The sequence below is a fragment of the Galeopterus variegatus genome, unplaced genomic scaffold (genome assembly GCF_000696425.1).
Source record: "Galeopterus variegatus unplaced genomic scaffold, G_variegatus-3.0.2 Scaffold13713, whole genome shotgun sequence".
Classification (NCBI taxonomy): domain Eukaryota; kingdom Metazoa; phylum Chordata; class Mammalia; order Dermoptera; family Cynocephalidae; genus Galeopterus; species Galeopterus variegatus.
Genome location: NW_007739824.1, coordinates 979 through 11662, shown reverse-complemented (window position 1 = coordinate 11662; position 10684 = coordinate 979). Strand labels below are relative to the sequence as shown.

At 44.3% G+C, this 10684-nt stretch overlaps 1 protein-coding gene across 1 annotated transcript in view; it reads left to right on the top strand.

Moving 5' to 3' along the window:
* Positions 1-6405, top strand: part of LOC103581700 (F-box only protein 18-like) — a 26873-nt gene extending 20468 nt beyond the window's left edge. Inside the window, 6 exon segments of the mRNA XM_008563471.1 lie at positions 1093-1191; positions 1765-1962; positions 2506-2631; positions 4142-4248; positions 6209-6234; positions 6237-6405. Of these exon segments, the coding sequence (XP_008561693.1) occupies positions 1093-1191; positions 1765-1962; positions 2506-2631; positions 4142-4248; positions 6209-6234; positions 6237-6378 (698 nt within the window). The 3' untranslated portion in view covers positions 6379-6405.
* Positions 6406-10684: the final 4279 nt, after the last annotated feature.

Genomic DNA, 10684 nt, shown 5'->3' with positions numbered 1-10684 from the left:
TTTCGTGACCAGTAAGGGGATTGCAACCCTTGGTGTGGTGTCGCCCACACCGCGCTCAGCCAATGAGCATACCGACCAGTCCTATATAGGATCTGAACCCACGGCGGGAGCGTCGCTGCGCTCCCAGTGCCGCAGTCTCCTGAGTGCGCCACGGGGCCGGCCCTCTACTGATTATTTTTGTCTTTCCCCTTATAGATGTATATTTTTGCATAATTGCAACTATAGTGTACATCAAAACGTATGCCATTTTTCTCTCAACACATAAGCATATTTTCTTTCATTGCTACTTTGATGACTTTATAATATTTCACCTAGTGGATATAGCATAACTCAGCCATTTTCATATTGTAAGAGAATTATTGTTTTTGGCATATCATCCCTGATGGGCATAACATAAAGTAAGTGGCTCTCTTCCCCTCTCTTACATACGCTTGTCATTGGTAGCATGCATCTGCACTTGGTTACATGTCTGGTTGTGAATTATAATGTATGCTGTCTTATTGTGGTCTCTGTTTTATGTGTCCCTCCCCAGAATATGAAAAGCTTTTAGAGTGTGGGGCCCTTGTCACCTCTGTCTTCTGTGCTGGGCCTATGCCCTGTGTGTGCTGAGCCAATGCCCTGTGTGTGCTGAGCCACAGCCAGGGCTCAGCAGGTTCTTCTTATGTAGAATGGGGCTAACCTGTGGCACAATCAGGTCCTCTCCTCTAAGGCTGACCTTTTAAAACATAGAATAGTCTGGACCTAGAGACATTCTCTAGTTCTTATCTCATGAGAAACGGTGGTAAGTATTCATACTCGACACTTTGTGCTCAGGTATTGTTTAGATTCTTTGCAACCATTTTACATTCCCTCTTATTGATGAGGAAGCAACGCACAGCGAGATCTTGCCGAAACGTAAAATCTGATGGTTCCGAGTGTTGGGGCCACACTACAGCCTGGCACTTTGGTGTGATGGCGTTGCCTGCTTACTCTCTGTGCTTTGGGTGCATTTTGAGATCCGTTTCCAAGAGACCATCTCATCTCAAAATCCCATCCCTACACTTGCTTTATTTTGTTTTGTTAAAGCAACAGCAATTAAAAAAAAAAACAAAGATCCCACCAAAAATCTTTTTCAGGGGATTAAATCATTTGGATTGGACAGAATCATTGATATTTGGATCCTTCTTCAGCCAGAGGAAGAACGGAGGAAACGTGAGTATCCGCCTGGCCTCTGTGCGGTGGAAGGAAGCACTTGGGGCAGGGATGGGAGAGAAGCAGGCGGTTCCAAGTCAGTGTTCTGCTTTCCTTCAGGACTGGGGGGAGCTCTTTCCCCATAAAGAGTGGGTGCCTCCAGCCTCCTGTTTGCAGAGGTACTGACAGACTTTTCCAGGTCCTCCTCTCAGGAGTCTCCATTTCTTTCTAATGTTGGTTCCTTAGGTTGTCTTGCCCCTCATCTTTCTGTCTTCCTGGGCAACTTTTCACATGGACAGTTACATGTGGGCCCAGATGATAACTCCTAACATGTCTATAGCGCCTTTCTTTTCCTATTGACCATGCTATTTCAAATCTCTGTGAAGTAGGTGAGGTTCTTTATCCTCAGTTGGAGACGGAGAGGCCATTGCATTGACTTGCCCAGGGACACACAGCAAGTTAGTAATGCAGTCAGGACTGGAACCTGGGTCCCCTCTGTGAGACCCTCCGCTGTCACACTGGTGGTTAAACACGTGCAGTTGCTGCCACCGACTATTAGGGCAGCCTGTGTCACATTCACCTGCATCTCCTTAGAAAACCTCATCATTAAAGACAAGTTTATCAGAAGATGGGTGCACAAAGAAGGCTTTAGTGGCTTTAAGAGGTACGTGACTGCTGCTGAGGACAAAGAGCTGGAAGCCAAGATTGCAGTAGTCGAAAAGTATAATGTCAGGATTCCAGAGCTGGTGCAGAGGATACAGAGATGCCACGTAGAAGATCTGGACTTCGCAGGTAAGGAATGTGGTTGGTTCTTACCTTCCCACCAAGAGAAGGAACAGGAGGTCTTTTGATATTTCTTACCTGTCTGAGGTGTCTGTGGCCAAGGATGCCTTTGTCATTGAAGAGGAAGGGGAGCAGAACTCCTGTTCTTCCTCAGGGCTCTCTATTTCTCTTCTACTTCCAAGCCGGTACAATAGGATTTTCTAGTCCCAGCTCTGCTGGGTGAAACTCTGGGTGAGCCACACAGCCCTCTCTGGGCCTCGGTCCCTTCATGTGTAAGTTATAGGGGTGAGCAGGGTCACTTTGGCCTCTGCAGTCTGATTCTGAGAGGTACTAACTCTCCAGTTCACTTTCTTCTTTTCCCCTCACTTTTTTCATTTTTCTTTTTCCTTTGACTGTAGTTTCCTCTTCCCTCCTTTTCCCAGAAAGCTGCACAGAGGCAAGGAGCCATATTAGTTAGAGTATAAGAGTACAGCAGGAAGTATACCTTCGTTTCCCTTCTCTCATGTCTACCCCATGAAATTCCCACCTAACCATGTGCTGTTTTTGTTCTAGAGTACATACTGGGCACTGTGCACAAAGCCAAAGGCTTGGAGTTTGACACTGTGCATGTTTTGGATGATTTTGTGAAAGTGCCTTGTGCCAGGCATAATCTTCCCCAGCTTCCCCACTTCAGAGTTGGTAAGGAGACTGGTTGCTCCTAGGACATTCTTATTTTAGCAGTTGAGAGTTGGTGGGGATGCTTCCTTTTGACTGCCTTGACTTTTGTGGGTGGTGTGGACTCTTGGGAGGGTTTTTGTAGAAGAAAAAAAGCACCTCCTAGTCCTAAACTTTTGATTGTTATACTGTGTTTTTCAGAAAAACCAAACTTCTACAGGGTCCACCCTCTCTTTGTTGCTTATAGGGCTGTTATGCTTCTAGGGGCCTCTTTAACATGCACCTGCTCTTTAGGTTTGTATTTTTCACCATCAGACATTGGGTGTCCCAGCCTCATAAAAGCTTTAAAACATATAATTTACCTACTTACCAAGGTGTTTTTTAAAAAATTAATTCCTCTTCTTTTCATTAAAGAGTTTAGAAAAACATAAAAGCTGAAATAGTAAGCACTCTTTAACATTTGTCTGCTTTTTAATAAACGTATACTCAAGGCTGATTGTTAAACTCTAAGCATCAGTGCTATTTTATTTTAAATCTTGGAATAAAATCATTTGAAGTTTAACTACAAACAAACTAACAAATGCTCTCTGCTAATTGTAGATTCAGAATTTGGGGCATAGCATACCTTGGAATGCCAAAAATATAAATACTAAACGTTCCTTATCTCTGGTGAATATGGTCATAAAATGAAGGAGAAACACAGGGGTTAAACGTAAACTGGAGTGGAGCGAGGAAATGAGGGGGCCATGGAGAGGGATCAGCTGCTTTTGTTGTGGGGAGAGGTTTATTTTATATTACTACCTTTTTCCCCGACTGGTTTCCATAATTTTTTTTCCTTTGGCAACACCTTTACTGAAATAAGATTGAGATCACAGAGCCCACCCATTTACAGAACCCAGTTCAGTGGCTGGTGGTACACTCATAGGTCAGCTGCTCTTCACTGGGGTGCTGCCAAGGCACTAGGTGTCGTGACTGGGAGATGAGAGGCGCCAGTGGGCAGTAAAGACTTCTGTGGTGCTTTTCTTCCCTTGTCCTGTGACAAAGTAGGACATTTCCAGATTGGACTCAGTCCAGCGAGACAGTGTAAGGAAACGGAAAGAGCGTGGGCTTTGGAGACGAGTAGACTTGGGACCAGCTCCTGGGCCTTGATTAGCCATGGCCTTGTTTGTGTGAAGGAGTTAACCTCTGTAAACCTGTTTCCTCATCTGTCTTACGGGCTTTTTGTGAGGAGAACTGGGATAATGAATGTAAATATCCATCTGGCACATCGCAGGTGTTGAATAACCAATGAACACATTCCCAGGATTTACCATAGCAGGGCTAAATAAAACCCTGTATTTTGTGCCACTAGTCTGCTAGGTTTTTAATTTGTCTTTGGAGTTGGCATTTGTAGGAAAATTTTGTATATACAGCCAGCAAATCTTAAGTGGTTTTCTTGGGGGGATGGATGAAGAGTGTAAACATTTAGATGGGAACATAAGTTTCTGTTTTGTAAGCAGGCTTCGAGTTGGTTTTTTTTTTACCATTTTTTTAGAGTCGTTTTCTGAGGATGAGTGGAATTTACTGTATGTGGCAGTAACTCGTGCCAAGAAGCGTCTCATCATGACCAAATCGTTGGAAAACATTTTGACTTTGGCTGGGGTAAGAGAAATGGGTAGCATGAGTTAATTTGACAGTGTTTGTATTTTATTTGGTGGGAGTAAGGTATCAACCTGTAGACCTTCACGCCTTTGGATCAGGACCCCTGGTTTGGAAGAGAAGGGCTGCGTGAACATATAGGCTGATCACTAGTGCAGGAAGTGTTCTAACCAAAGGAACCAGAAGTGTGGCTGCTTCCTAAAGTCTTTCCTAGTTCACTTGAAAAGGGTCTGTGTAAAGTATCAGCTGTGTTTATGTACTTTTTAATTTCTCCCTCACTCAGTTTCCAACATTCTAAGGGAAAAAAACCGCAAGTATGTTTCCTGCATCTAAACCCCCCCACCCCCACCCCCAGTCCTGCTGCTGCTGCTGCCACCGGTAGTCTTTTCCAAAAGAACATGTCCTTGCCAGAGGGGAATAAGTGTTCAGGCACCTGGCTTTTGTCACTGGTGAGATGCAGGAGAGGGAGGTAATAAGCCCTCACTCTTTACCCCACAAAACAACCTTCTCCCCACTCTCTTTACTTATTTCTCTCTTCTGTCTTTCATGAGCCGGAATATAAACCATGTAGTCTTTTCATCCCTGTTGGAAACTAGAATGGAAATTTGAGCTCATAGTTAGCTACTTAGTCCATCTTTCCCTGAACCAAAGATTCTTAATCCTAAAACCTAAAACTTAAGTGTAAAGGTTAATATAAATACTCTTTCTTCCCTAGCTAACTTCAAAACATAGAAGATTTTGTATAGGGGCCGGCCCAGTGGCGCACTGCTATAGTGCGCCCGCTCCCGCCGAGGGTTTGGATCCCACATACAGACCGGTTCCCGCTCACTGGCTGAGCGAGGTGCGGGCGCAGCGCCAGGGGTTGCGATCCCGTTGCCGGTCCCGGTCCGGTACGGGCATAACACTGAGGGTTGCGATCCGTTGCCGGACACGAAAAAAAAAGACGAAAAAAAAAAAAAAAGAAGATTTTGTATAGCAGGATGATTTATTCAGAGTGTTCCCTCCAGGAGGTGAGGTGTGTGAGGAGCTGTGGCGGCTAAACATTGCTGCCAGTGGCCTTGAGCCGGGGTGTTGGGGGGAGGGAGGTTGGGCAGTGACCACTTTTTAGTATATTTATTGAGCCAAGCACCTTTCTGGGCATGGGGGTTATAATTGTGGGCAAAAAAAATTTCTGCCCTCATAGAGCCTACATCTACATGAAGAGATGGACAGCAGATAAGTAAACAAACAATATCTCTTCACATTTTTGAGGAAGATAGTATCAGAGCTGAAAAGGGAGAAACTTTGCAAATAAATATTTTGTGTGACTCATTATAACGGCAAAAGCTTCTTGCATAAGACTGATTAGCTTGCATTTTTATCACTTTTACCTTTCATGTCTCCTTGACATTTTTCCTCTAAGCGTCTCAGAGACAAGCTTATTTGGCCATAGAATGTCTCTGGAATTTGAAATCAGATGCTTTTTTCCCAAAGCAGTTTTTCACCTGGGGCCTCACCAAGTGTGACAGCTTAAGCATCAGAACTTAGAACTGAAGCTGTTTTTTTTTTTTCTTTGATTGCGTCTTTCCTGTTGCTTTGCTCACCAGCAAAATTTTTCTGTAAATCACCAGATAGTAAATATTTTAGCCAGGTGGCTGACGAAGACAGCCAAGGGGCAGATCCTGGTACTTGATGGCCGAGGTCACCTGCTGGGCCGCGTAGCCACAGTCATGGCCAAGCAGCTACTACTGGGCCGGAAGGTGGTGGTTGTACGTTGTGAGAGCATCAACATTCTGCCAATTTCTTTTTTTTTTTTTGTCCTTTTTGAGACCGGCCGCACCGCGCTCAGCCAGTGAGCGCTGTGAGCGCACCGGTCATCCCTATATAGGATCCGAACCCGCGGTGGGAGTGCTGCTGTGCTCCCAACGCTGCACTCTCCCGAGTGTGCCACGGGCTCGGCCCAACATTCTGCCAATTTCTACAGAAAGAAGTTAAAGTACCTGGCCTTTCTCCCAAGTGGATAAACATCAACCCATCCCGTGGCCCCTACCACTTCCCAGCCCCTGGCTGCATCTTTTGGCAGACCATGCAAAGCATGCTGCTGTACAAGACAAAGCGGGGCCAGGCTGCCCTGGACCACTTCAAGGTGTTTGATAGGATCCCACCGCCTATGACAAGAAAAAGCAGTGGTGGTTCCTCCTGTTCTCAGGGTTATGCATCTGAAGTCTACAAGAAAGTTTGCCTACCTGGGACACCTGGCTCCTGAGGTTGGCTGGAAGTACCAGGCAGTGACAGCTACTCTGGAGGAGAAGAGGAAGGAAAAGGCCAAGATCCAAAGAAAAAACAACTCACAAGCTAAAAAGAACGTGGAGAACAAAATTGACAAATACACAGAGGTCCTCAAGACCCATGGACTCCCAGTGTGAGCCCGATGAAGACTTTATTTCTCATGCTTGGTTTGGCCTACCCTTCCTCCATCACCTCCCTGGGATGTGGGGGACCTAGGGACAGCTGTCCAGGCAGCTTGGGACTTACGGAGTTGGGGACAAAGAAAGGACCTTAGGTACTGCTCCTGTTTAAGAAGTCCTTTCCATAAATTCAGTTTCAGTATTTGCAAAAGTGAGCTGCAGCTGTCAGAATGAGAGAAAAGGCTTGTGGGGCTGGTGTGAACCCAGTGTTGTACAAAGGGTATTATGCAGGGAAGATATGCAGCCAGGGGTTACAGGCACTGCACTCTCTCTTTCCCTGTATTTTGTGATCAAAATAAATTATTTCTAAAGAAAAAAAAAATATTTTAGGCTTTGCAGGTCATGTGATCTCTGCAGCTACTCAACTCTGCCGTTGTAGCACAAGAGCAGCCATGAGTGTATGTTAACGAATGAGTGTGGTTTTGTTCCAATAAAACTTTATTTACAGAAACAGGCACTGGTCTGGATTTGGCCCACTTGTAGATTGCTGACCTCTGGTTTAGAGATAAGTGTCACTTCCCTTAATCTGTAAACCAATACCCCAAGGAGTTAAGCAGAATCATCTTTCTGTACAAACAGCTGGTACCTGTTACACGAATTTGTATATGAACTTTTATCACAAGTATTTTTTTAAAACCTGTAGTATGGTTTTCTCATAGAATTAGTGTTACGCTAGTGGTTAGACATATAACAAAACCACGTTGTCGTAGTGGTGACTTTTAATTGGGGGTATTATGGAGCACTGGGTCATTTTATAACAGGATTTTTTTTTTTTACTTATGAAAACTTTGAGACATTAAAAAGTAGAGAAGACAGTGTATTCAACAATTGTAAACAAATCTCCCCTATATATATTTGGAGTACTTTTTTCTAAAACTATGGACCTTTTTTCCTCATAACCACAGTGCCATTTTCATATTTATAAAATTTTTTTTTGTCCTTTTTGAGACCGGCCGCACTGCGCTCAGCCAGTGAGCACCCCGGCCATCCCTATTTAGGATCTGAACCCGTGGCAGGAGCGCTGCTGCGCTCCCAGCGCCGCACTCTCCCAAGTGCGCCACGGGCTCGGCCCATATTTATAAAATTTTTTTTTGTCCTTTTTGAGACCGGCCACACTGCGCTCAGCCAGTGAGCACCCCGGCCATCCCTATTTAGGATCTGAACCCGTGGCAGGAGCGCTGCTGCGCTCCCAGCGCCGCACTCTCCCAAGTGCGCCACGGGCTCGGCCCATATTTATAAAATTTTTAATAACATGTGGCCTCAACCGCCCAATCCATAATCATACTTTTATGATTGTCTCAGAAGTACCTTTTTTACAGCTGGTTTGTTCAAATCAGGATCCAAATAAACATTTGGTTGGTAGTCTCTTAAGTTATTTAATTTGGAGAAGTCCAGAACCCTCTCTTCCCCCCTTTTTAATGCTCCTGTCTTATTGCAGAAACTAGGTCACTTGTCCTAGAGAATGTTTCACGTTCTAGATTTGCTGCCTTGTGTGGTTATATAACTTGTTCTGCCATTGCCTACCCTGGATTTCCTGTAACTGGAAGCTAGCCCAGAGAGACTTGATTAGATTCAGGCTTAACGTTTTTGGCAGAATGCTGCATTGGGGGTGAGAGGGACTGTGTTTCTCATCACATCAGGAGGCGCATGATATCAGGTTATCTGTTGCCTTCTTAGTGATGCTGAGATTGTTCATCTTTTTACTAGACAGAACTAGGAAATTCAGATTTTTGAAAAGAAAGAAAAATCAGTGGTACATATTGATAATTCCTATCTCAATTTATAATTTAAATTTGTTAAACATAACACAAATATATAAAACAGCATAAGCTAGTTTAAAATTATGTTGCAGTCGGTGTCCACCAGGCCAGGTGGTGGGATCTGCCAGCCCCCAGGTGGCCCCTCAGGGAAAGCGCCTCTCTCTCCCTCCTGGAGTGACCACCTTCCCGGCTGCTCGGACCAGCACTGTCTAGCTTTGCTTCATAGTGTTTTACCAAGTGTGCCCCACCAACAACACGAGCACTACACGAGGCAGTTTTACGCTGCTCTCCTTGTTCTCCCTGTTTTTTGGAGCTGCACAGTCAGAGCCCATAGCCCATCCCATAACACATGAGTTGAAGTTCTATAGTCCAGTAAAGATTTAACATTATAGGATTTCACTTCTTTTACACTTGAATTCTTTCTCTTACACTGAAAATTTTGGTTCCTAATAGTATTTATTACTTACTTATACTATTCTATGTATTTCAAAATAATGTTGAAAATAATACCAATGTTACTTCTGTGTGTGTGTGTGTGGCTGGCCAGCAGGTACTGGTATGGGAAGCCTTGACCTTAGTGTTACTATCAGTACTGTGCTCAATCCAACTGAGCTAACTGGCCAGCCCTCGGTATTACTATTAATAAAACACTGCTTGGAATTTAAGATTTCCCAACAGCTCCATTTCTCCTGAACATATATTTCACTAATGATGTGTAGTCAATATCATGTTCTGGAGTTGCTTAAAATAAGTTTTTTTCTCTGGTTTTATTGCCAATTAAATATAGTTAGATATGTTTGTCTACAATCCCTACAGGGATTGCTTTGTTTCTTTTTGATTTAATTATCTCTTTTGAATGTATAAAATCTATTTATGTTTTCAAAGTCAAACCTTACAGCAAAAGAAGTCTCCTTTCATCCCTGTCCCCTTCAGACTATTCTCCCCCTCTGCCATTGGTAGCTGGTTTTTAAAAACTACTGATTTATTGTTCAGTATTTCTTTTCACAAATATTAGCAAACTTGTATGTATTTCATATTCTGTTCACAAAAGGTAGCATTCTCTATATGCTGTTGTGAACCTTGCTTTTGTCACCTAGAGGTACGTATGGAAGTCACAGTCTATCGGTTCCTGAAGTGCTCTCTTTTCTTGTACGGCTGGATTGTATTCTGTGTCCACGTGCTGTGATGTATGCAGTCCCTCACTGATGGGCGCTGGGTTGCTTCTGATCTTTTGTTTTCAGTAATCAGGTTGCAGTGCATAATTGTATACACTAGTTATTTTCTACTTTTGCCAGCGCACCCTGGGAACACATTTCTAGAAGTGGAACTGCTGGGTGAAGGTAAATGCGAATGAGATTTTTCTAGATATTGCCAAACTCTTCACAGAGATTGTGTCACTTTAGAGTCTGACCAGTTATATTGTAGAAGAGTTAAAAAGGCCATTTTAAAGTTAATGGTAAGTTTGTTAGTTGGTTACCATATATGTTTTATGAAAGGAGTTTTCACCATAGAAGAAAAGCGCACATCATCTGGAGAGAAACTCCCCTCACTGAGACCGGGCTGGGAAACATCTGCGTGCCCACAGGGCGCTCAGGAAGCCTGGAGAAGGCGCCTGTTTGTGGGAACAGATGTTTAAGCCTGAAAGGCCTGGTGTGTGGCGGGTGCTTCTGCTTTTTCTTTTCAAAGCCTGTAAGTCAGTTTGGGGACATCCTGCTTCACAAGTGGCTGACTCCAGCCTCTGCTCGGAAAGGATAGCTATAAAGGATGGCAGAGACTCGGGGGCAGGTGAGGGGCACACGTGTGACGCTGTGAAACCGTGTCGAGAGTGATGGAGTCAGGCACAGTGGTGGTGGAGACAGAAAGGAAGCCAGTGTTCCCTGCTCCCTAGAGTGAGAAGCCATCCTGGTCTCCCCTGTAACCAACAGTGGTCGAACAGCCTCCTTTTTCTCTGACCCCCCTTAGACCAGCCAGTCGAATCACCAAAGCCTTCATTCCTTTGTTTCTTTAAGTTTTGAGGAGGTGAAGACAGTCATTACATCTCTGAGGTATTAAGTGGCATAGCGTTATTCTAGTTGCTCAAAGACAGTTTCTGAGCCTTGCAGAAACTTAGATTCTCCATCCCAAAGTCACTAGCACGACCTCAGAGTGGTGCCCAATACAGAAACTCCGCAGGTGTGTGCTGAGTAGAGGAAAGAAGTACCCCTGCTCTGGCTGGTCGGGCAAAGAGCACAG